At 39.0% G+C, this 27,408-nt stretch overlaps 1 protein-coding gene across 5 annotated transcripts; it reads right to left on the bottom strand.

Annotated features, from left to right (window-relative positions):
- On the bottom strand, window positions 1-24,325 carry UPF3A (UPF3A regulator of nonsense mediated mRNA decay). Of its 5 annotated transcripts, none has more exons than XM_049834228.1 (10): window positions 24,111-24,325; window positions 22,059-22,165; window positions 16,365-16,471; window positions 14,248-14,346; window positions 14,042-14,152; window positions 10,548-10,603; window positions 10,298-10,456; window positions 8,383-8,543; window positions 4,880-4,954; window positions 1-1,739 (listed from the first exon to the last, which is right to left on the bottom strand). In XM_049834228.1, the coding sequence occupies exons 1-10, from the start codon at window positions 24,279-24,281 to the stop codon at window positions 1,541-1,543; spliced, it is 1,245 nt and encodes a 414-aa protein (XP_049690185.1). In that variant the 5' UTR covers window positions 24,282-24,325; the 3' UTR covers window positions 1-1,540. The 5 variants fall into 5 exon arrangements, with proteins under 5 accessions (XP_049690185.1, XP_049690186.1, XP_049690187.1 ...); XM_049834226.1 differs by having other exon boundaries at window positions 1,556-1,739; window positions 4,716-4,954; XM_049834229.1 differs by lacking the exon at window positions 4,880-4,954.
- Window positions 24,326-27,408: the final 3,083 nt, after the last annotated feature.

Genomic DNA, 27,408 nt, shown 5'->3' with positions numbered 1-27,408 from the left:
AGTCTGGATGAACTTGGCAAACAAGACAAATTTTAGATGGAGCTAGACCCAAATGATGCTCTAACAGCAGTTTTACTTAACCTTGATGTAATTTTAGTTGGCCGCTCGTGTACATAGCTTGATATTAAAGTTCTTCTCAACTGTATTTTTACCTGCTTCTGAAGACTACAAAGTGGCATAGCATCTTACTTAATTTTTCTAGAGTAATAGATGAAAAAATCGCACGAAAAAAAGACCACGTCTCAAAATCATAGTCAAAATCTTTTTGCTTTTATTCTATTTAATGCATAATATCTGGGAAAATACAATAAATAATTTTTCAATCTAGAACAATTAGATGTTATGCTTAATAATAAAATGTTCAAAGAGGATGTAAAAATAAATTAATATCTTACTATTTAACTTCAACGACAAAGCAGGTCTCGGTTTCAGACAACTAAGAAATTTTCAGCCATGAAAGATAAATGAATGTATTCTGCCCTTCTGTAAACATGCGGCTACCATTGAAACCAATGGAAGATATATATACACACACACACATATATATATACCTATGTGCCTGCATCAGAGGGCAGAATTTGGCCTAGATCTTACAAAATGGTAGTTTGCAGCTGACATTCATGTGTGTTTGTTTTTTTAACAAATAGAACTGCAGAGCGTTCACGTATCATACATTTTCCAAATCCTGCAACTGCAACTTATATGAAACATTAGCATATAAAAAGTCATCACTGTACAACCACTTTTTTTAAAAAGTCAGTGTCAAAAAACATAAAAAACAGCTAATTTATTAAAACCAGATATACTGTATAAGTGCTGAGGTTTGCGTTAGCTTTCTTCTGTTTTAAGCACAAGAATCTATTAAAACATAAAAGGCAAAAGTGGCTCAGAAAATGAGAAACTCTCTAACAACATACTTGTAGCTTTACCAACACTTATCTGACACTATAGTTAATTGAAAAACAACGTAAACACCATGAGGTACGGATACCAATGGACATTTCTCACAACTGTGCAAACTGTGGGCCTCATCCTGCAAATACTGCTGGCTCCAGAGCTTCCTCCCAGGGCTGGTCCCACCGAGTCCAACTCCCTGCAGCAGCCTCTGCCGCTGCCATTTGCAGGAAGGGGTCCTGTGACCCTCACATCATGCACCAAATACATTTAAAGTGCCTCAGATTTCAAGCTGATGCAAATTTATATTTCGTTTCTTTAGACTTGAAAAGGTGAAATAGCTTCTGAAAAGTCTTATATAAATACTCCTTTAAAACTATTACTTTTTCTATTTCAAGGTAAATCTAATAAAATATTGAACTGCTTTTAAATGAGGCAAATGGTGTTTGCACTGCTTTTTGTAAAAAAGCAACAATATTCCTTTGCTGTTAAGTTACTTTATACATCTCCAGTCACTCTTCCCTTTATTTTACAGAAAGTAAGAGGCAGAGCTATTATAATTTTGTTGGTGCAATTGCCTGTGGAGTTCTGAAATGGCCCTGTGGAATTTTCTTGTGATGACACTGAATCTTAAGTTCATCCCTTTTCACAAGTCTTTCCTCCAGTTTGTTTTATTCTGCTTCTTCGCTCTTTTCAGAACCACCTCCAGCTGAATTATCTGCCTCATACTTTTTATCAAGGACATCTTCAAAGGATTTCCCACTGCAGTCATAGGTTTTACTTGTAGATCCCATATGTGTTCGAATGCGAGCTCCTGGCTGGTATAACTGCATGGCTGGGCGATCCTGGAAGGAAGGAGATGTGGTTAATGCTCTGAGAAACCTGTGTTGGATACATATGTGGGATTTTAAAGTGATGAATGTTTGTGAAGAAAGTAGATTTTGTGTTAAATCGCTTTACATTTCCTAAGACCCAGGAAAAAAATGGAGTGTAATGAAAATTGACTCAGTATTTAGCATCTGTCTTGTTTGTAACACTATTCTTGGGAGCCAAGCATTTTGAATAAATGAAGAAAGCTGTAAAAATTAAAGGCCCTATGATACAGTTAATGTAAACAAGGAGAAATACTGCAGACAATTATCAAACATAGTATTACAGGTAAAACCGAAAAATGCTGCTAACTTCACTAGCATCAGCCCAGAAGAACAACAGCCTGTGCACTTGCAACTCTGCAGATGAATAACAAATATTAAACATAAGCATAAACAAGTAAGACAAACCAGAAGAGTTTAGCACGTAACAGCTAGAAAATTATCCTCAACTGAACTTTACCAAGTTATATGTGTGCAACGCTCTTCAAATCATCAATCGTTACCACAATTTAAACATGGCATGCACATTTGAATTACACGTATCAAAATAAAATTGCACATTTATTGCTCCACTTCATCATGCCTTCCATACTGAGTATGAGAGCAGGGGAATTCACCTGCTGATAATAAACAAAGTAAGTACAATTTGAGCATGTGCAGGCTTTGGGAGTGACCCAATCGTACACATGCTGATTTGATCACTGGAAAATGCAAAGTGCCAGTTTACAAGGAAAACAGCTCAAACATGCAAATGGAAGTGTTCTGTAGCTCTTGAGAGCACTTTTTATTCTTGAAATTTCAATAATAAACCATACTGTTTAGGAACTCTGCTTAATATGTCTTTTCCTACTAAGAGTATTTTACTCTCACAAATACCAGTTTTTAATGTTATGAAGCAACCCATTCACCAAAACCTGAGCTTTTTGACCAAAGTCTTCTGTTAAGTTTAGCAAACAAAATTAAACAGCCTATTTTAAGACAGTGGCAGAGCACTGAAATTGTCCTACATCAATATTAATTTCCAATTGCCTTCATAATCTGAAGTCATTCTGTTCTTTCATTCTGTTTTGTTATTCCCAATATACATTTTCCCTTTTTCTTTCTTTTTCCTTCACCTCTGTCTTTTTTGTTCCACTTTTTTCTCCATCTCTTTAGACCAGGTATCTAGATGCAGTATTGGGCCATACAACTAGATCATTCTAGTTAGTGCTTTGTGGTGTGGTGTGAAACGCATAACATCTATCTTTCTACATCACAAACAGCTGCATAAAACTAGATCCTCTGATAAGCAGTGCCCACTGGAAAGTTTATGATAAACTATTTTTCGTATCACAGACTCTGTACTTCACAGTCCGCATGAAAGCTAGCACAACTGTTACTGACACTGGAAATTGCCTGTATTCTAATTAATTCTTACAAAGATCAGAAAGCAGCTCAATCTCTGCCTAAAAACTTGTGTTGGCATTGTTAATTCTACTGGTAAGTTGGAAAACTCAGCCCCTAACTCTTACCTACACGATAAATACTCTAAGGAAAAAAGTCACCACACTGCAAAGAACTTTACTGATATTGCTTATTTTGTTTAAGGAACAAATCTAGCACTTGAAGTGTGCACTAATCCACAGACTCAGCGAGCTACCAGAAGTGCAACGGGAAGAAATAAAAAGGAGGTGGCTTCTTAGGGTTGGCAAAGGGCCCCCAAGACCCACCATCCAGTTCCAAGGTTGCAGATTATTTCATCAGACTTCAAGAGCAGCGTGGCAAGCAGGAGGAAAATTGTCTTTCCCATCTTCCTGTTTCTGAACTAGCCATTTTTCTGACTGTTCTACAGCTTGAGCCGCTGGTGTGCGCGGCAAGTGGTTGATGTGTATATGCAGACAAATCTCACCCATACTGCCTAGCTGACCTTTGCGTAAACAAAAAGCGGGGCACACGAGGCTTTCTGTGTTTGCACAAGGTGACTTGCTTGACGCGCACAGCGAGTCCACCTGGACTTGCTCTATGCACACTCCACACAGACTCGCTCGGGACGTGACCACTTTACTCTTTGTCAGCCTTAGCCCACATGACTGATCAGTCACTTGGTTTGAAAGAAGTTTCACATACAGAATGAATTTCTACACAAAACAGTGTTTCAGTCATCTTTTGTGGAAAATCTAGGATCAGAAAGGGAGAGAGAATGAGGGTAACAAGGAGAGCCACCTCCTGAAAAGACCCTGAAATCAGGCATTCTGAGAAAAATTATGTCCATGTCTCTGGGAGACAATAACGGACATGCACACCCTACTACAGGCCCCGCTTGCACTGGTTTTGCACCTGCTCTTTCCCTGACAACAACCACGAGAATAATTCATCCTAACCAAACAACAGGCTTTTCATACTGGCACGTATACAATACTGAAGAATTTGCATATTCACACCCTCTAAATACAATGGTCTCTGTATTAGCCATTTATTTAAGTCCTTATAGTTCCTCTACCAAGCAATGCCTGGCTGATCCACAATTACTTTATGAGCTGGGTAATGGAAGTACATTTTTAAAAGACCAGCATGTCACAGTTTTTAAATTTCATTACTGATCAGAAGTATAAAAATCTTTAATACATTCATAAAATACAAGGCTTCCAAGAATAGTGTTCTAAAAATGCTAGAGTTAAAAGGAAGACAAAAAGTCTTTTATATATTGTAAATATGAGTGAGCAGAGACCTGTAACCTTATTTTAAATGCTGTTGTCCTCTGATAACAGTAGAAAGTAGTCTGCGTTTTACTGAAAATGAAATAAAGATCTGCTTTTTTTAAAAAAGCATCTTTATGCTGAGTTTGCAAAAGCAAAACCTGTGATCTTGAAGCATATTTAACTAATGAAAGATTATCCTAAATGAATAAAAGAACCTTATTTCTTATGCGCTCCTTTTTGGATGCCATGTCATCACACTTGTCCTCTTTACCCAGTTTGTCTACTGCCTCCACAGTGAAGCTGTAGTTGTAGTTCCCTTTCTTTCCTCTGTCTGGGTTGTATCCTTTCCCCCATTTCAGCTCTTCTTCATTCCTTCTCACAAACTTGTCAAACTCATAGTGAGCTCTATGCTTTCTGCCATCATCCAATCGATACCTTTGTCTTTCAGGTTCTTTTTCTCGAAATCTTCTCTCCAAATCTCTTTGCTCTTTGTCACTATCATTTTGTGACCTACAAGTACGTATAAAAAGAAAGAAAATCCAAGCAATTAACAGTAAAACAAAACTGCTGAAGGATGCAATACAAAGCCTTCCTTTGACTTCAACAGTATTCAGATCAATTGTATGGCAAGGCTGGTTTCTTCTCATGAAAAAGGGGTTATGTGCAATTTTGCTGAATGTCTCATCCATGTATGTCCGGCCCTTGACTATGCATTCAGTTCAAAATAGCGGACAAAGCTTTGCAAGCAAAATCAGACTTTTGTGCAACTGTTGTGGAAGGCACATTCTTCAACTTCTATCCCTCTTTCCAGTCCCATAAATAGTTCCCCAGTACTCTTCACATACATACATGCTGCATGATTAGCTCTTGTGGCCTGTTCTTGAAGTGACTCACGTACATGAATATTCCCTTGATGGGAACATTCAGGGCCCGAAGGAATTGTGCAGGTATCATGTATCAATGTGTAAAGTTTCATGATGCTAACAAAAATTATTCACTGACATTGCAACTTGCAGAATGCATTTGTGAAAATGAAAACTTATGTTGCAGGCTTTTGTTTATTATGTCTCCAACTAATTTAGCCTACCTTTGCATATTTTATTTAGGCAAAAGACCATTACCTTACCACAACATAATACTTAATTTCTGCTATGCTGCAATGGGTCTATATTATAAAGACTATTAGTTTGCAACATTTTGCTGCCTGTCTGATACAATGCTGAGCTCTCTTATTCACTTCATTGTTCCTGTTCAGCAAGCGGGTGCTTCTCTCATAAAGCCAAACTGCAAATAATGAAGAAAGATTACAGAATAGATTGAACTTTAAAAGGAGCAAACACAGGCAGTTCCTTTTTATATATTACATATGTATAAATACTTAAAATTGAAACAGGAAAGTTGCTTTCGACAGTCTATTCACATTTTGGGAATCAGCAGACAGAGAGGATGGAGATTTTCTAATGCTGTAGTGATCAAATTGTGATCATATGCTTCTCATTTAGAATGGTTTAATATCAATAAAAGTTTATCTTTCTATATCACTACTTTTTTTTTTTTTTTTTTTTTTTTTCCCCAAATAACATGACTGTGAAAATTGTCAGCCTCTGCCATGAACTTGCACACTGGTGGGGCTGCCAAGACAAGGGCCCCATCTTGGGAAGAGCTGGAGGTCAGCAACAAAACCCGAGTGACAGGTAAGTTACTCAGCACTTTGCAAGACTGTGCTTGTGTTAGCATAACACATTCACCAAGTGGAAGCAACGTCCCAGCTTTCACAGACACTTGAATCAATCACAGTTACAGAGATACTGTACCTGTAGCATAGATACATATATATAAAATACTGTGTTAGCTCTCAAGTGGTATGTGGCTGTAAGTTGTTTTGGTTCACATTTAATATGCTATTCTAGACACTAACTCCAAATCCTAGCAAGGCTCAGAGCGTGACCTTCCAAAAAGCCAGAAAGACACAGCTCCACTTAGTGCTGCAGCATTGCCTGGTACTCCTCTCTTCCCCTGCCTGTTACTGTGGGCGAGGAAGGAATGGATGGGCCTGGAGGTAGGCAGGTGACAGGGATACAAGCTCCAGTTCAAGAGTGGTTAAAGTTTCTTTCTAAAATTCAGTCATGGCGACCAGGCAGGCAAGAATGGAAATGGCAGGGTACAAATTACAGGTAGAAAAGAAAGTTACACAGCCAGAGAAAGCAAGCAGAAATGAATGGAACAGAATGGAAGCATACTTCTGTTTGGGATAGTTTCAAATCCGTATGTGACCGTGTACACTCATGTACCTACTGAGGTTTTAATTTGTGGTAGAAAGCTATTGCTACTGAGCCTTAAAACACGGTTTCAAACAGGCAATTCAGTCTCTTGCATGTAGAGTTGGAAGTTAATAGTTTATTACCGATTTCTGAGTCAGTGACAAAGTAGGTTCAACTTTAATGCTTGATGCAGCTGAAATAGCTCATAGCTTGCTACCTAATCACACCCACTAATAATCGTGATGAAATGAGCACTTGGAAAGACAAGGTAACACTTACTGTACCTGCGCAGCCAAAAGGATTCTGTTTTACACCTGGAAAACCTACCTTAATGCCTTATTAAACTTACAGGATCAATAGTAAAAATGTTACATGGCACCACCAAAAGCTTCATACATAAAAAGCCTTATTAGCATACAACTGACTTGCCCCTGCAAGTGTTTCTGTTGAGCCTGTTCTGTTTTCCTTTGTTGAAGAACATCAATAAAAGAGTTGCTGAATATTTTCAGTTTCCATTACAGAATGTGAAATGAAAGTTTTCAGCATCTTTTAGGACATACTGAACATATTGAAACATTAGCCCATGTCTGAAGTCCTTAGTCAGAGACAAAAAAAGATGAATAACGCATGTCAGATATTATTGGTGAACCATTTCTTCAATTAGCAAATTCAGTGGTTTTATTTTCCAGTGTTCAAAGTTTCTTTATTTTTCCATTTGCCATTAAGAAAACATTTGCAGCTCCTGCATACTTTTCATAAAAATCAAGAACCTATGTGGACAAAGATAAAATTTAAACTACTTAGCATAGGCAGGTAGCCTGCAAGGCTCCTAGAAAACAATCCCAAATTTCCTCTAATACTTCATATATAATACCTTAGGTAACTAACTTAAATGCTCAAGCTTGTCCCTATGTACTGCAAAGTACTTTGGAGAGCTTAGCTGAACAACTCTACTGAAGAACAAAGTATTATTTATGTCAGCTGCATATTATTCTTAGTTATGTATCTTACATGTTTCACGGCTGAATCCTGCTTGCAATGGGACACATGTGCCAAAGAACAAGATAGAGAACCAACTGCTGAAAACATCTGCAAGACATTTCCAGGCTATAGTAGTAACGGAACTGAGTTGTACCTCTTGTTCCTACTATTACATATGTAACACAAAAGGCAGTGGGGGACAGAGACAGCCTTCTGCATGTATCTATCATAAAGCTATCATTCACACCTTAACTATTCTGCCATTGTCCCGTTTACCAAACATATTCATATGTTTATTGCAGCAAAACCAAGGAAGGAAAAGTAAGGCATCCTAGCCAATTTAGTCTTTGACATCAGTAATGGAAGGAGGGCCTTACCAGAGCTCTTAATGGGGAACAGGTGAAATAACAGTGAAACTCTGAATGACTTTTCACGCAGAAATCCTTCCAATCTGGGATTTCAGAACGTTTCACAAATAACAAATTGCATCCACTAATACTGCCATCAGGTCACTAAGCTGTTACTAAACACACCTTTTACAAAAAGGACAGCGAGAGATTTGTTCATACAGAGAATGAAATCAGTTCTTTGCTGACAGCGAGTCAATGCACCACTTACATCATGTTTAAGCCTTGAGATGAAAGCATTTAGGATCTAAATTGAAGCCTAAAAGATAGATATATATATATTACTTACTTTTCCTTAAGTTCTTTTAGTGAACCCTCCAAAGATTTGGATTTTATACTCCCAGATCCAGGTGATTTATCCCATTTGTTTTCCTCAATGTCAGCTTCATCACCTTTTTCTTTGTGCTTTTCACTGGCCAGTTCATCTCCTTTTTCAGGCTTCTTGAGAAGCTAAGAGATACTTGTTTATATTATTATGTGAAATTATTCTCCTCTGTTGTAACAGACATTTTAACAATGTATTTAATATAGCAGTAACTTATTAAGATTGAAGATATCTTATTTAAATGCTAGGAATGTATTTTACAAAGTATGAAATTTAAAGTTATTTAAAAAGGGCAGTTTACTTTTGCTAAGGAGTGACAGTCATTAACAGGCATTCAACTGCATATTTTTTAATATGCTGAGAATACTGGAGAAAGCACTTACCTACTCTTCTCTCCTGAGTTTTATATATAAAGATATTATTATGGTCTATGATTACTTAGAAATCATGTAACAGAGCTCAATGTCATTGAAAATAAATAAGTAGAACCTCTACAATACTACAAAGAGAGCAGGATTAATACTTCACTCCTTGAAATACTATATATAAAATGTGTGCCATATTAACTACTTGGGATAGACTGGCATATAGAAGTAAGTGCTTAGTATAAATACACCCTGACAGAAATACAGGCTGAGAAAAAAATTATAATACTAGCAGAATTACATTTTCACCTGGGAGATTGGGATTTTCAAGAAGTCTGTTCCTTTCACAACAAATAACCCACACAGGGCTTGAGCAGTGTCTAGCATTACAGGAATAAACTTTATAGAAGGACCCACTGTCTCAAACTATTTCTCTAACACTTCAGGTATAAGCAGAACATCTCATCAGTCTTTTCATTCTACCAGTTTTTCCTGAAATGAGCACAGGTTATTCTTCTCCAATATTTAAAACTTCTATAATGTTTCTCTCAGGTAGTATTTTCCTCTTCTTTTGGAGACAGAACTAGCTTTCAAGGTTACATCACCACAGTTATGTCACAAATACTGGGTTTTTTTGGACAACCAATTTTGGGTAATACATTTTAAGAAGCGAGTCCCTCTTCTTCTGAACTTCTACAGTGTTTTTCTTTATGCCCAGATATAAAAAACCCTGTAATTTGGCTTCATAACTTACTGTTTTTATACATCCAGGTGAAGGAAACTGTTGTCCAGGAAGAATAGAGGAAAGAAGTACACAGCTCTGTGGCTTCTCCCCACCACAAGATCTGGAGTGAGTCTGTGTGTCCTTGTGTTAAACTACAGACTCTTATACCAATTTTCCTCTTCAAAACAGCCTATAAAGCCTTTCCAATACCACAAAATTCAGTTCAGATGAATAGTTTTTATCTGTGTCGTCTTACACAAGTCAGGTTTTAAATGTCCAGACGTAATAGCACAAAATACACTCACCTAAGTGAAGTCATTAAAAGCACACCCATTCAGATTGTTATAAGGCAGCACAGCCTCAAATTAGCAAGACTTGGTTAAAGCATACTGTTAAAATACATTAGTTCTGAGCATAAACACAAAAAAACTCTCAGTGAATTTGGCTAGATGAAGATTTACATGACAGAAAGTGTTAAAGCCATATTTGCAATAATATTCCAACATGTTGGCACGGAACAATTTGGTTCTGTCAGGTTATGTTGGCATAGAATGCAGCAGTGTTGTATAAAGATATCCGAGTTACCTGCAATAACTGCATCAGCACATCATTGTACCTAAAGCAATTAGTCACACTTTCAAACAACGCTACTTAGTCAAAGACCTACATTACTCTTCCTTCCAGTCAAAACTGGTTTGGTATCTCCACACTGTATACTAAATAAACAGTGAGATACCAAAGGAACTTCTGCATAACTTCAACAGAATAATAATCTTTTTCATTAAGGTACCTTGATCCTTATTTCTTTTTCAGAAATTTTCTTCTGCTTCTCCACTTCTTTCCTTTTACGTCTTTCCTCTTCTCTGCGCTTCCTTTTCTCTTCTTCCCGCAGACGTTTCTTCTCCAATTCTCTCCGCCTTCTTTCTTCTCTTTTCTCTTCTCGTATCCTCTGAAGAATTCAAAACGATTAATTGTAAATTGTCCAACGGAAAACCACATGAAACATAAATGTTGAACTTCAGGCAAAAGTCTGAACGTACCTGCTTTTCTAATTTTCTATTTTTAATATATTCCAAAAGGGGTGTTGTTCTTCTAGCTAAAACACAAAAAATTTGTGATATAGTGTTCAACTCCTAAAATATGTACTTATTTCTTTACTTTAGTACTAACCCCTTTTTTCTAGCTTTGTCTACAAGGGAGCCAAATAATTAATAAACCTATTTGTTTTATATATTTTTGAAGGCATTCCCACCATTCTGCTTTAGAAACACTTTGTTGCTTTTTTGCTGTTAGGGGTAGAAGCAACAGAGATATGTTGCATGATTATTTAATGTTTAATTAAAAATTGTATCTCTTCAGTTCAAGGGAATGGCTTATTTCTCTTGCTTATCAAATGGTTATTTCACCAAAAAGGAAAGAAGTGTGTTCAGAATCTACTCCTGCATTTTAACTTCATACATCAAAACCTAGCTATATTGCTGTTCATATGCAGCCCACATTACTGTAATCTCACATAGCACTTTTCAATCCCAGATTTCAAAGTACATCATTAAGGAAACATTTTCATTCTAATACAACATTTCCATTTAACTACCATTTAGCATTCACCTCTCCATGGGAAAACAGGATGAATAAGAGGTGAGTGGTTTGTCCCAGGTTACATAGCAAAGTATCAGCAAGTTCAATAAAACTCTGGCTTCCCAAATAACAAATAAAATGCCTTATCTACTGAATCACACAGCCATTCTTACGTTACAGAGCTGTCTCTCCACACTCTGAAATCTAGCCTAAGCCACCATCCTGAACCATCCCAGAATTCTACAAAAACTTGGATAACATCATCAAATTATATATCATGTATAGCATTCATGACTGTCAGTATTGAATTCAAACTTGAATTCATGTACTTACAGCTGTGAGTAGTTACAACACATTTTCTCAGTCTTGGATGTCCCAGGACAGAGTTACAGAAAATGTTTACTACTAGAAATTGCTCTACAGCTATGCATAGGATTCTTCCTTAAACCAGAAAAAAAATTCACTATTGGAATGTATGACAGGATTTGGAAGAAAAAAAGAAAAGAAAAAGAGGAAGAAATAAAGTTTTCATCAAATTTGAAATGGCAAAGCCAAAATCTAGACACAATTCATATCCCAAAAACATTTGAATGTTTTTGTCTTGAAAGTATGAATATCCTGGGGGCAACCCATTCATGAATGATAAAACCTTATTACACAGTTATGAATGGGAAGGCTTGATAGGATTCAGTATTTATTTTTAGCAAGTATCAATGATTAAAAGCAACAACCAAAAAGATTGTTGATTTGAGATCTTCCTCCCTCTATCCCTAGATTTCACCGTGCTGCCCCCCCCCGGCCCTGTGCATAATTTCTGACAAATTTTAGGTCCCCAGCACCCTACCAGTTCCTCAGATTTGCAGCTCTGCCTCTCTCCCCTGCTCCCGTAAGTTCCCCTGTCTGAGCAGTGTCGGCCTCTGGGCACTTTTACATGCTGGAAGTGATCACAAATTGTAACTGGCGGGTCTGGGGAAAGGCTAAGCTGCACTGGGAGTCCAGAACTTGGCCCTAGTCCTGTCTAAGGCTGAGTTTAATCAGAAATTATAACTTGAAGTTCAAGGGAGAGAAGCAGTGTGATGAGTCCTATCAAAAGAGGAGAGCGAAAAAGAATGTTGATCAAACCTGAATCTTACCCATCTTATTTATGAGCCTTACTACAAACAAAAATCTAAGCAGTTTTTCTTACAATGTTTAAGAAATTTTACAAGAAAATAAATTGCAAAATGAAGACCTGTGTCAGCAATAACTTTTATATTTTATCTCGCTCTCTGTAAAAAAATAAGCCAGAAGAATGAGCTTATCTTCATCTTCTTACAGAGAAAATCTGTTTTATATTTCTCTGTTTGAAACTGATGAGCCAACACATCTGACATGATGCGTAAAACATGTCAGTTTGCAGTAACACTACCTGGAGAAATGCTGAGAATGTGAAGCCCAATTCCACCAGCAAAGTCCTGGGCACATCTTTCATTGACTTCAGCAGGAGTAACACCTTCGAAACTGGACATACAACTAAATCTTTACTTAATTTTGCTATGAACATGCTATCCACTGAAGCAATCTTTGGTTTTACATTGATAGCAATGGCCACAATTTTGAATAGCAGAAAAAAGCAAGCAACTAACTTGATTTCCTGTGATTTAACAGAAACAAACCATTAAAACTCCTAATGTAAAGCTGACTTCAGCCAATATTGTTATTCAGAAATCTGAACCTCTCAAGACTAATCATTTTTATTGATAGAATATTTTTAAGTTAATAAATCTTTCTTGAAACTGTAAACTTTTTGTAAAGTTCTTTAAAAATTTTGACTGCTTTTACTTCACTGTCAAATACTGGGGAAGATTTGGGGTAAATAAAAATTGTTGGGGAACTTCCCCATCTAGAGCAGCAACAAACAAATGTTATTGATAACAGAATTATCTAAATACCCATACTTCTAACATTTCCATTTACTCTAAATTGTTGAAGTTCCAAATTTCTTCAGTCAACTCTCAAACAGGAGTAACAAGTGACAGGACAGAAGAAAACAGCCTCAATTTGTGCCAGGGGAGGTTTAGATTGGATATTAGGAAAAATTTCTTCACCGAAAGGGTTGTCAGGCATTGGAACAGGCTGCCCAGGAAAGTGGTGGAGTCACCATCCCTGGAGGTATTTAAAAGACTCGTAGACATGATGCTTAGGACATGGTTTAGTGGTGGACTTGGCAGTGTTAGATTTACAGCTGGACTCGATGATCTTAAAGGGCTTTTCCAACCGAAATGATTCTGATTCTATTCTATGATTCTAATCAAAAGAGGTGGCTACCTTTACACTGTAAAGAAATAATAGCAAAGGCAGATTTTTCTTTTCCTACTTGATCGATTGTCACACCTAAGGAAAGAGTAAGTGTTCTGCATGTTGTCACTTGGAGATACAGCACATCAATATTCCATGTCATCCTGAAAGCTGCATACTGGCATTGAAGATTTCAGTGTTGATCTTACTGAAGATTCCCCCTGAGACTGTGAAAGCCATGCTGTATGCATACAGAAAACAAGGTGTTGCCTTAATCTAAAAGCTTTTGCAGAATCTTGACTGTGAGAACAAAGAGAGATCATTTCATGTTTCTCAATAAAAGCAGATAGTATCAGGGATCAATTGTTAAGTATTCAGCTATTTTATCTTTTAAAAATAAATCCTCCATCTTTTAATACATCTGTAAGTATTCAGAAGTATTAAGGACCTACTTCTGAAGCCACTGTGCATGCAAAACTTCCAGTGAAGTCAAGCGACTCCATGCATAGAGACTTAAAAGAATAAGTGGGGTGTGTCCTGCCACTACGTGGCGAGCTAACAAAAATTTAACTGCAAAATCTGTTAGACTGAACAGGTCAGCTCTTGCAGGTAATATCATAAAGATATAAAAACAATATATTTAATATTCTCAATAATAAGAAAAATCAAGAAAACAGACCAATGAGTTCCCTTGTTTTGGCCTCAATCTCTCCCAAAAGAATCTCAGGATTGGCACAGATTTTCTCTTCATCAGCACAATAGCTCTCTAAAAATTTCCTATATTCTGGATCTGTGAAGAAAAATTTTTGAATTATGTTAATACTTTGTAGTGCATGACAGAAATAGAATCTATTTTCCACCATGACGCCAAGAAAATATGTTTACCATCTTCAATGCTCCCAGCCTTGGCATCTTTCTTCTTCAGCTTCTTTTTTGAAATCTTCTGGAATGGAGCAAATTCAACCACTGCAGGATACTCCAAACCTTAAAAGAGATCAGTGCTTAATTTTTTGACAGGGAGAAACATTCCCTATGTTCAATTAAGATTTTCAAAACTCTTGAAACTTGTGCTGGGCAGTCTTACTTGAAAGGAAAAATGAGTGTTTCTACAATCCCATCCTAAACTTCTAATGAAAAATTACATGTAGCTGTATTTTAGGTTCAAAACAAAATACATTTATATTTGAATTATATACATAAACATTAAATATTTTTTGGACATGCTGAAAAGACTGTCAAAATGAAGATGACTATTGTTGCACGATAAAATTATTGCAGTATCATTTATAATTCCCTTTTAATTCTTCACAGATATGAACTGATTAGAAACATTTATATAAAATCTCAGCCTGACAAGTGGTAAGTACTACTGGGAAATGAATCTGAAACAATTGAGTTGCTTCTGTAAAGTTCTGTTTGCAAAAAGCTTAAAAAATAAATAAATGCTGCGTAACATGCAATAATAAAACATACCACCTTCTTTCAGAAGCAAAACTATAAAACTCAGCATATAGAATTGTATGAAACTTCTTTGTTTATGATACACTACGCAACTTATTGCCTGTGTTTACTGGCATGGATTCTTTGTTTTGAGTTTTGCCTTAAATATTGGATTCTTGTTTGGACTGGAGTCAGAACTGCGTGTAGCTTTTGAATTTTGCCTGGTTTCTCCTTGCAGCCAGTTCAAGATTTTACTTTGCTCAAGTCCACTGAAAACTTGTCTTAAATCAGTCAGAACATTTGTTAACCTTATTGAACCTCGTAATCCTTGTTTTAATTTTAGCCTTATAAATACAATGCCGCCATAAACCTCACCAGAAGGCACCTTTGATCAAAACTTGTGTTCTTTATTTGCACAATCATGCCAAATTGGCCGGCAGTGTCCAAGCTCAGTTTTGCAATGTACAGAATACCCTGGCTTCAGTCCAGCCCAACACTGAAAAATGTGCTTAATTTAGGCAAAGTGAAGTCTTGGCAGAACCATAAAAACAGTTTCTTTTTAGTTTTTCATCTAAAACACACAGAATTTGAAATCTGGGAATCACACACTGAGAGGAATGTATCGTTCTCCATCTCTAGGAAAATCCATCCAAATCTGATTAGAATCCTATAGTTAGAAGCCTATAAAATATCTCAGGTAGGAAATGCTGAAGAGGATTTGTTAGTTTGACAGACAGCTTCTTTAGAGATCAACTCTCCAGTAAGAGTGGACAGGACTACTTTTTGCAGGACCTCCACAACACTGAGTATACAGAACAGACAAAGTCTATGCAAGAAACCCACAACTCTATGCCTGTTTTATACAACCCATGCAATTTTTTACAGAAGGTACAAGTGAATATGGCAAGGAACTACTAAAGGGAAAGCATCATTTCTTGGCTATGGCAGTTTCATGCTACTGTAGGAGACGTGGATTTATCCACACCTACATTACAGAGTTTTTCCTTTACTGTTGGGCAAACTTTTGCAAACTGAACATTTTAAAGATGGCAACCAATTTTGTTGCTCTTGTTCTTAGAACTCAACTCAAGATGTCTGCAAATGCTCTAAAAAGTCAAGGTGTACGTATCTCAAAGCAGGCAACCAAAATGATGAAGTCAAGTTTTTGTCTTGCTTTTTCAAAATGAGAATTACTGGCACAACTTTATCTCACAAAAACACACTGAAGGTGTAACGATTCATGCTTGCAATGTGTTCGGTTCCTGTTGTGATGAATTGTGAAGCTTGCGTAAGATGAATTATCTTAATAGGATCTTGAAAGTGTGTTGCTTAGGTTACAAGAATGCAGACAAAGCATGCACACCACATAGACAAGCAAGACTGCAGGGACAAATATATTTTGCACTTCATTATCTTTTAAGTGCTAGATTTTGATACATTTTAATGTAATTAACTGTATATTGAGGAAAAAACTGGTATAATTAGCAAAAAGGAAGTAAATTAATGTTCTAAAATGGTATATGTATATATATACATACTTAATATCTTACAAATAGTCCAACCTTTATTATCAATGAAGACATAGCCATCAAAGCGATCTCTAAAAAGAAGGATGTCCTCAGGATTTCTAAAGTTAATGTATGCTCTTGAGTAGAGATGAGGATAAAGGCTGCAACAAGAAATAAGTTTATTTTCTGTTATTTACTATTCTGTTCAGGACTAGGAAAAAAGTAAAACTAGAAGGATCACACTGCAATTTTCATCTTTGAGAACTGGCTACCTTAAACATGCATATCGAAGTCTTTACATATACATATCTAATTACATAGATGACAAAAAGTAACTGAGCAACCAAGTTCCTGGATGCAACTGTGAAATTTATTCTGAACTGAAACAAATATTTCTAGTGTGTTTTGTCTCCCTAAATTGCAGAGCATATACTTCCATTGTGCAGGATCAAAGCTTTAAGTCTAGTATTTCATGATTTAAGAGATATGAACAGCAGTGCTTCTGGGGATCTTCTTGGGCATGCTAAGATAGTCTTCTGTCACTGAAACAGAAGTTAAGTAAAAGCATCCAGTGAAAGGGCAGTTGCCAAGCTGTCACTCCACCTTTAAGAATAATTAAATAACCTAATAATTGGCAAGATAATCCACTGAATTATATACAAATAAATAAACTCCCTCTGACATGCATGTGTATCAATATATATGCTATGTCTAGTTGTGAAGAACAATTACTGTGAAAATCCAAAGCATTCTGGCAAAAGAAAGAACAGGTACTTACCTAAAATAATTCTGATTCTTCAAGAATTTATTGGCATAGATCCCACCCCAAGGGTAAATATTTAATGTGCCTGATAAAAACCTCAGGGTTGGCACACCACCAACCACAATGAAACTGCGGTAATTTAATGAATTACCACCCATCAGCTAAGTTATTGTGAGTCATGGCATGTACATGCTTTAAACGCCCACAACTGTGATATAAAAGTTTGGCTTAAACTGCCTTCAGTGATGGCTATGCATTACACCAGGTTTTTGAACATACCTGAACATGAGCCCATAAATTTAAAATACTATTAATAATTCATAATATTATTGCCACACATCGCCTGTCTTCAGACAAACTCACCACCAGCAGCAGGAGACAATAAACACACACAGTTGCAAATGTATTTCAATCCCATAGCTATTTCAGAATCAGATTTCACAATGAGTGAGAAAGAGCAAAAATATGGGTTGGATCACAGGATCCACACATATGGCAGCTCAAAGAAACAAGTTACTACAAACCCAAGTAATTTTTTCTTTTTCAAATGTGCATCCATATAGATCCCACTTTTGAGCGTTACAAGTTGACCGTAAAGAGCAGTGCTGTCAATAACTAAGCAATCATTTTGTAAACCCACCAAATTTGTGTTTGGTACAGTAGCCAGGAGAAATGTTTGAAAAAAACTAGAGGGCTTTTTTCATTTAGATGTTTTGCAAATACCAGCTATGGAGTGTTTCTATAGCATGCAGAAGATAAGCTGTCAAGAGTGCTTAGTGTATAAAAGCCTGATCACTGAGTGTTTCAGACCCGTCTTAGGCTTTTTACCCAGCAAAGTGTACAATGAGCCTAAAAAACACCGCCTAAAAAAACCCACCTAAAATTCACTCTCTAAATGGGAAGCTGAGTAAACCTAGCAAATTGGAAATGCTTAGCACTGGCCTGCATATAAAACACCGTCTCTTACTCTGGGTTTCAGATACCTGACTTCCAACTGCTGCTCCCCACCCTGGATTCCCTCACCTACCCACTTTTGTACTTTGTATGCAGCAGTTATTGGATAAAATACAGCTTTTGCTCTTCAGGATTTTGCCTTCCAGCTGAGTCCTTCAGAAGGACCACTGAACTCTATGTGCCTTCTCCTTTTTTCAAGTAGCTACCAGCATAGACTTCATTCAGGATCTGAAATTCAGTTTTGAGGTTGCATGGTTAGTTTTATAATCAGACAGCTGGTTCTATTCTGCCATATGTTTGCTGTCTATAACGCTGCTTTCCATCTGTATAATGTTTTGGACAGATGCACTGCATGTGATGTTGGCATCTCTGGGATATCACTTAGAGCAGTATCTATGGTAATAACCCAGATGAGTCTGACTGTACACGTTTTTTTACAGTCGTGTAAAAAGACTGATATACAGGAAAGCAATTTTAAGTAGTTATCTACAATATAAACAGCAACGTGCAAACTATAAAAACAGCCAGCACATCTTAGTAAAAATACTTATCAACTTATTGATCATGGTGTGTATATATATAAGCATTATGTACTTACATGTATATAAATATATAGATCTCTACATTTAAACGTTGGAGTGTTAAATAAACTCCTCCATCCATTCATATATTACATAATAATTTCTGATCAAACAGCTAACTCCTCATCTACATTGTCACATCAAGGTAAAATCCACTGGCCTTCATCCTCTTGTCTCTCACCTCCTGATGTCATTCACATAGTGGATGGAACCGGCATAATTTTAAATTAACTTAGCCTTTCCTTTTTACAGATATAAATGAGCACAATTTGCCTGGCAGAGGAGAAGCAGAAACACCGTGCAGTTGTGATGACCGACTGTCACTCATTCCGTCCAGAACATAGTGGCGGTTCCCGTGAAGTTCTAAATGCACTGCCCCTTCAGAGCTGCAGTTCCTGGGTGCACACTGCCATCTGACAGCGTTAATGCTATTTGCCTACAATAATCCCAAGTAAAACGTTGGGAAGCAGTTATGAAGGGAAAAGGAGGAGTGCAGTTTGCAAGAAGCTTTATCAATGTCTGTGATACATGGGATGGCATTGACTATTTGACTGGCTTTCACATAAGAAAAGCTCCTATCCAGATCTCTTTACTTTCATAACCTCACAACACTATTAACAAGTCCTAGCACTCAGCATTCAGTGCCAGTCCCAAGCAATGACCCAAACCCTGCAGGGCCAGAGCTAAATCACTTGACTGAAGTTTTGGAAGACTCAGAAACATTTACATGCTGACAAAAGAGAGTATCTGGGAAAAACAGTTAATATTTGGAGTCCGAGAACAAGACAGACTGTCAGGAAGGCAGAGTCTTTATTATCAGCTATAGATAGTGTGTCTATCCAACAAACATCCCTAAAGGCCATAGAATCAGTCACAGAAACAATATTTTGTTTGTATTTTAATGTCAATGTACAAGAGAGAATAAAGGTAATGCAATGAATCGGATGAATCTGAAAAAATGAACAAAACACAATGCAACAGTCACTTTCAGAAATGATTTTACTGAAATGGATGTAACTGAAAAAGTCTCATAAATCCATAACATTACTTAAATGAAATTTTAAGAAGTTTTATAGCTTGCCTATAATAAGACATTGTAAACTTAAAAGATAACCTTTAGACTGCAAAAACAGAGAAACTGGAGTTGATATACATATCTTGTTTGTTTTGTCCTCTAGGGTGAGATGACCTTGGAAATAAAAATGCAGAAACAGCTATAGTTAAGAGCTCTCTATCCTCCCTCCGACAGCAACTAGTAGATAAATGCTTAGGAAAAGTTTACTAAAAAGGGGAAACTATACACTGACACTTCACCTCGTATATAATTTCAGGTACTTGCAGCCTAGGGACCTTGTAATACAAAACTTGTATCCTTGTGTTTAATAGGTTTTCATAGATAAATATTTGTCTAAATAAGTATTTTACTAACTGCTCCTGAACCATTTTCAACCTCCATCATTTCTGGCATCAATTTCTGACAAGGAGCTCTACTTATACAAAAACATTTTTTTCTAGACAGTTTAAATTTATGAAGGCAGAAGAGAACATGAATCCAAAACTGAGGAGGAAGAAGAGAACATTTTTCTCCCAGATCATTATTTTTATTACAGGGCTCATACATAGGACTGAAGGAAACTGACAATCCAAGTAATACACATCAGAGAAATTGATGCTTAAAAAAAAGTTTAAAAATGTGTATTCTTTGCTTGCTGCATCTTAAAAGTCTAGTAGCAAAACAATATAAGAAATACAGCTTTATTTTCTTCACACTTGTTATTTTTAATCACTAAGATCTGCTCTTCAAGGCAAATGAATTTTTAAAGTTTTAAGCATGTCCTCATCCCTCTACCAGAATGAGCTCCTGTGTCATACATGCCATCTAACAAACTTTTTTATATATACACATTCTGTCCCTAGCTATATTAAAGTATATGATGAATAATACAGCGTGAGAGAAAAACCACAGCATCTTTTGGCAGTAACCTGACATGGATGCAATTAAACGAGTGGACAGCAAGATTTTTGAGTACTCCAAATTTCATCACATGAAAGTAGAGAGAAAAATGAAACTTTGTATGTACAACTGTTGTCAGTGCCTTCTCTTTTCTAAGATAGCTAACTCCCTAAGTTCTTATGCCAACAATTGTTCTAGAAAATTAAAATTGTAGTTTTTTTAACTGTGTCCTGGCACTTGTGCAGCTAAATGCACTGAAGACAGAGACACTCTTCAGAGAATTTTTGGTTTGCCTTTGCTATTTTCCCCTTATCAAATGAAGAGCTGGGACAGAAGCCTTAAAGAGACCCATTTGGAAATACAGATAACGAGGTTCAGAAGAAAAATATAAGTAACTACAAAGACTTTCAATCAGACTAAACTCTCCTCTTCCCTAACTTCACATCCTTTGTGGTTCTACCAGAAAAGCTGAAGCACCTACTATTTAGTTGCTGCACATCTGTGTAACTGTCTAGGTCAGGCAACTGCCATAAAGTTTCACTAAATAAACATTTGTTCCTTTCCGACTGTGGAATTGACTCTGAGAGAACCTATATAGTCAGAGTTAACCATCTAATAACATAGTGGTGGCAAGAAGAGGCAGTATTCTTTCAAATAATCAGCCCAGGAACTAGACGGTTCCAAGTATGATTTGCCACAAACAATTCCATAGGAAGGAAAGGCTATCTGCTCTGGGTGGGATCACCTCTAACTTTAAAAGTTGGTCAGTGATAAACATCCAGGATCTCTCTGTAGTCTATGGAAGGAATCTGGTGCCTGTGGAGGACAAGTCATCGCACACTAAGATAGGCCAAGATGGATCTTATACTTCAGTTTTTCAGAACACATGCAGATGTAGCACACAGGGTATTTTGTTTATTATAATGGTTAAGTTCCTTCTCCTCTGGAAATTGTTATGTTTGAAAGGGAACAGTATTTTACCACTGTGATACCGAGTAAATTATATATTAGCAATTCTGATTTATTTTAAATCAACCACTATTTTTTTTTCAGTTTTGAATGTCACAAAAATGAATAAAACTAGATTATTTGAAAAACTGTAAGAAATAAATAGAAAAACACGTAAGCAAACAAAGAAACTAAGCTCAAATGGCACTGACAAAAAAACTTCTGTGATATTTCCCCTAGGTTGACTCTTTCTCACCGCCGATAAACAGTCTGTTGCATTTCACCAGTGAGAGTTAAAACAAACATCAGAGTTTCAAATAATTTTATGTCCTATTCATACAGAAAAATCTTATGTTTTAAAAACACCAGTGTAAAAGAAAAGGGCAGGAATACATTGTCTCTGCATAAGTATCCAGCTTTTCACAAATATTTTAACTAACAAAACTAAAAAAAAGGTCTTGATGGAAAAAAATACATATTTGGTATATCCAAAATACGTTAATTAGGTTTTAAGCACCTGAAAACCTGCACAAACAGCTCATCCTCACCTGGGATCAGCAGTGCAAAACTCAAAATAATCATGGGCAGGTAGAGGATGTAGCTGTTCCTCCAGCTGCTCCTTAGTTAGACAAGGAGGAAGCCGTCGAATAACCACCTGCATATGTAAAAGAAAATGGAGATTTATCTTTGATCTAAATACTGCAGAAAGAGACTAAACAAATCATATTACTCCACTTTAAAAGCTCTTCCTCAAATTGGGAACCTCAGTTGGAGCATTAGCCTCCTAGTGATTTACCTTCTTGAACTTGCAGACAGATGGAACAACCTTCCTATCTCAGTTTCTGCTAACACTGTAAAATAGTAGGGTAACTGACATGTTCTGATGAAGAGCTTGAGAACCACTGCAATTTAGCCAAGAACAGAAGATATTAACAAACAACCATAAAAATATATATTGACTAAACAAAATGTTTACAGTATATATTTTTAGAAATATTTAGTTTAAACCAGCTTTTAAGCCTTGTACGCCAACAATATTTTAGTGTGTTAGGTTTATGTGTCCAGGTGCCAGCAGTGGGGGCTGCAGGGATGGTGTGTGTGAGGAGAGGCCAGGGCTGCCCTGTGCTGGACACAGCCAGTTCCAGCTGATCCACCGCAGGGCACAGCTGAGCCCCTCAGCTACCATGGTGGCACCTCTGGGAAAGTGTACTTAAGAAATGACAGAAAAGGCTGCGCAGCAATGCATGAGACAGAGGAGCGAGGGGAAAAAAGTGTGAGAAACAGCCCTGCAGACACCAAGGTGAGAGAAGGAAGGGAGGAGGTGCTCCAGGCGATGGAGCAGAGATTCCCATGGAGGAGACTGTGGTGAGGCAGCCTGTCCCCCTGCAGCCTGTGGAGGACCACAGAGGAGCAGATATCCACGCTGCAGCCCGTGGGGGACCCCACACCGGAGCAGATGGAGATGCCCTGAAGGGAGCTGCAGCCTGTGGAGAGCCCACAGAGGAGCAGCTTTTCTAGCAGGACCTGCAGCCCACGGAGAGGTGCCCACACTGGAGCAGGTTTAACCTGAAGGACTGCAGCCCATGGAGAAAACCCATGCTGCAGCAGTTCATGAACAAGTGTAGCATGTGGGAGGGACCGCCACTGGAGCAGTTTATGAAGGACTGTATCCCATGGCAGGGACCTCATGCTGGAGCAGAGGAAGAGTGTGAGGAGGAAGGAGCAGCAGAGAGGGGCTGTTGTGTCCGGAACCCCTATTCCCCATCCTCCTACACTGCTTTGGGGCAGAGGATATAGAGCCTGGGGAAGAAGGGGGTAGGGAAGGAAGGTGTTCTGGTTTTAATCTTTGTTTCTCACCATTCTACTCTATCGCTAATTAAAAAAAATTTAGAGTAAATTGATTTTTTCCAAGTTGCATCTGTTTTGCTTGTGATGGCACTTTGTAAGTCATGTCCCTGTCTTTGTCTCAACCCATGAGGTTTTTTTCATCTTATTTTCTCCACCGTCCTGCTGAGAAAGGAGTGAAAGAGCAACTGGCTGGGGGTCTGGCAGCCACCCAAAGTCAACCCACCACACTCAGGTAACCTGGCTGATAATAAAGGCCAGGAAACCGCACAGAAACCTTTGGGACAGAACGATGTCAGCACACAAAGCAGTAAAACGGCCAACAAGCTTCAGACAAGTCTATTCCCATTTCTTGACAATATCTGAATGTCACCTGACTTCAGTTATAGTGATTTTCAGTGCTTCGGTTTTCCAATTTCGAAAACGGGAATAAATCAAATCTCACAGTACTCTATATAAATATTCTCTGAAAAGCGCTCGAACAAAGCCAGGGACAGAGAAGTGTTCTTGCCCTTGCTTTGCCACAGCAATGGCCAATCTTGATTTGTGAAGAATTAAAGGCGAAGAGGCACGCAAATCCGCAGCGCTACCGCTGGGGATCTCAAAATACTGAAGTGAATAAACACCCTCACTCCGCAGATGAAGAAACGCCCGTTTGAACACCTGAATCTCCTGAAATTAAGACTCCGCCTGTGGAACGGGGCTTACCTGGGCCACTGACATCTCCTCACCTCGCCCCCCCCTCACCCCCTCACCTTGCTCAGAGCCGTTTTTTTCTCATCTCGCTGTTTACCCGGCGCCGGGTGAAGCGGTGGCGGCGGGGAAGATGGCGGAGGAGGGTTCGGCGAAGCATCCGGGTCGCGGCGGGGCGACTCCCGCCTCAGCGGGGTGTCCATGGGCCACTTGTCGCGACCGCCGACCCGCATCGAACCCAGCCCGCTCTCCCGCTCCGACCGCACGGAGGAGCCGCCTCCGCCTCCGCCGCCGCTGCCCGCGGTCGGGCGGAAATCTCGCGAGAACTGGCCGTTAAGCCGGGCGGAATCTCGCGAGGTTTCGTTTGGCGGGAGGGGCGGGGAGCGGCGCTCCCTCCCCCCCACCCTCGTCCCCTCAGCGGGCGAGGCTGAGGCGGGCGGTGTCGTTGCCGCCGTTCTCGTCCTCCCTCATGACGGGGAGAGGTGTTTTCAGCAGCCCCGGAGGGCTCCCACTGTGCCGGTGCGACGGGGGGAGGACAGAGAGACTTGTCTGTTGCCCTCCGCTCACGGCCCCCACCGAAGGTAGCCCTGGCTTGCTGAGGCCTGGCTCGGGCATCCCACTGCCCCGGCCTTGGCTCTGCCTCGTACAGCGGGATGGTCACAGCCACCTCGGGATGTGTCACCCAGGGTCTGAAAGCTAGCTGCGTCCTAGGGAGAAAACAGGGTGGGAAAGGGGAAAAGGGACCATTACTCGTTACTTGCGTCGGCTCACAAGTCTTGCGCCAGCGGGGAGTTTCTGTCAGAAGAGCAGTGCCTGCACCCAGGCAATGCACAGCAGCTCCAGCCTCTGAGGCCACATAGCTTGAGGGGTTTTCTGCCTGATGTCTCCCTGCCTTCCTGACCGGCTCCCCAAATTTCAGCTGCTGCTTTCGTTGTTGAACAGCCTCACATCCCGTGGTCTTCTGCATCAACCCCAACAGCTTTTGTCAAATGCTGGTAGATGTTTGGCATCTGATCTATCTTGACAAATAAGAAATGTCTCTCATAAGGATGCACAAATGGTTGTAGTCCATTCTCTGGCAGTGGCAAGTCCCTGGGGAGGTCACCAGTAATGAGCAGAATAAGGACAAGAACATGGAAAGTATATAGCAATACAGCTTCAGAATAATCTCTCACCTGCAAGCCATCCCTGAATTGAGACACACACACACACACCCCAGGGGAAACTGGTCTTCCAAGTGGCTGGTCTGGAAGTAAGTACTGACCCATCAATCACATCAAGGCGTACTCAGTCCTAGATTGCAATCAACAAATTTTGCTATGTCTAGATCCAAAAAGTTTCACTCCTGGGTGAGTTGGGATGTCTTGGACTACTTCTCCTAGGCTTGGTGACAGAGGCACAGCAAACACCAGAGTAAGGGCACCTGTCATGGGTGTACCGATGGACTCCTCTGGAGCTACTGAAACTAGACAGAATGAGCAAAAACGCCTGCGGTTTAAGCAGAATACACATTGCCAACCTTCAGATGCTGCTGCATTGTCGGTCCTCAAACAGCTGTCCACAACACAAAGAAAATAACATGATTTGATGCAGAATAATAAAAGCAGGTGGCATGGGCCGAGGAAACTCTGAAATGTGTTATTCCTCTTCAAATTGTTTAGGCAATAGTACCTGGGAAGAAACTGTTGGAGCCATTTGCAGCAGAAACATCTTGTGGGTTTCCAAACTTATTCTGAAAACCTTCAAGGCAACAGCCAGGTTGCCCCACTCTGGGACAAGACTGACCCTTGCAAGAGAGAGATGAGGTTATGTGACAGAGTGAGGATGTCTCTTCTGGGGACTTGCTGATAAGCTACTCAACCTGACAGAGTCCCGAACCCTTGTACCCAGTGGCCAAAGCCAACTGAGGCAATGACTTGAAGCAAGCGTCAAGAACCTGAGGTCAAGTCAGGCCAAAATTAATAACCAAAGACCTCATGACAACAGAGACAATACTCAATTTAGCTAGAGCCAGGGTGAAAACAAGAATGTCAGAATAACCCAGAAAGGCACCAAGCACTATCTAGGAAGCAGAGTCCAGGCAAGAGCAGGACTGGAGCAGAACAGGTGCTGGGAGGTGCAGAAGGCTCAGGCACAGCAGGAGCTGCTGGTACAAAGGCAAGGATTTGGACAGAACAAGAGCAGATCGAGACATTGAACAGAAGATAAATAGGGAGAGAGAAGCTTTCCCTGAAGTCCCGAGGCGAACATCATCAACCAGCTCACAAGCTCTAACCTAACCGTAGCCACCTAAAGGGCTGGGAGCCAAGCCAAGTCATATCAAGAATTCCTCTGACATCCAAGAAAAGTCATTCACAATCTAGGGCACTTTGCATACATTTCTTTCTAGGTAACTTTTAATGCCAATGAATGAAAGCCAGCAACAGCTAGCCAAAAAACCTCCAGCAGATACCTGCCAAGGCCCAGTGTCATGATACGCTGCTTTTATAGCAACGCCTGTTCTTGCTATTCCATCCATTTCTTCCCGCTCCTTCCACTTTGCCCCACTGATGACACTAATACAGCAGTGGTTTGCTGTCTTTGAACCCAAGAGCTGATCAGACAGAGAAAAGGTTTTTAAACGCTGGACCAGTTCCCTGATTTGATTCACAACCTAACCACACAAACATCTGTATCGCCACAGCTGAGGAAGCAGCACAGGGGTAAGTAGATTCCTGTGGGCAAGGCAAGAATACTATAAACCAGTATTGTCATGAGAGCTGACATACCTAATACATACCTAATCATAACTGGAGGGTACAGGAAGAAATAATAACTTTTATCAGTCTTTTAAAATACTTTGTCAATGAAAATAGTTTTAATATAGAAAAAAGGAAAAAAGCTTATATCCATGCCTGACATTAGACTAAAGGCCTGATTTGCTAGAAGACTTTTATTGCCAACTTCCATGTAGAAATTGCCATGATGTTTTACTAGAAAACTAGGTTTACCTATGCTGGATTTAAAAAAAAAAAAAAAAAAAACAAAACCATTACAGAGAAAAAGGAGTTATTTGAGCATCAGCAATAGCCTTCTGGCTGCTCTGTGTGCAGCAAGCCATTGCTGTCACTTTATCCATGAGATGGTTGTCTTGGTTACAATCTTTGAGGATACATAAGCACAGATGTAAAAATAACTACCAAAAGATCCTTTAAAGGATAATACTTTCCTAATGCAGTAGCTGTCGAGACACACTCCTTATAGAGTCTTAACTGGCCAGAGTCTTCTAGTATGCCCAGGAAAAATCTCCAGTTTACTTCAAACATAAGAATTCACCTGAACCACACACAAACTACCAGATACCAAAAGAAAAGAAAACCC

The sequence above is a fragment of the Accipiter gentilis genome, chromosome 31, assembly GCF_929443795.1.
Source record: "Accipiter gentilis chromosome 31, bAccGen1.1, whole genome shotgun sequence".
In the NCBI taxonomy this organism is placed as follows: domain Eukaryota; kingdom Metazoa; phylum Chordata; class Aves; order Accipitriformes; family Accipitridae; genus Astur; species Astur gentilis.
Note: the sequence above shows the minus strand (reverse complement) of the source record. Positions and strands in the feature narration are given on the sequence as shown.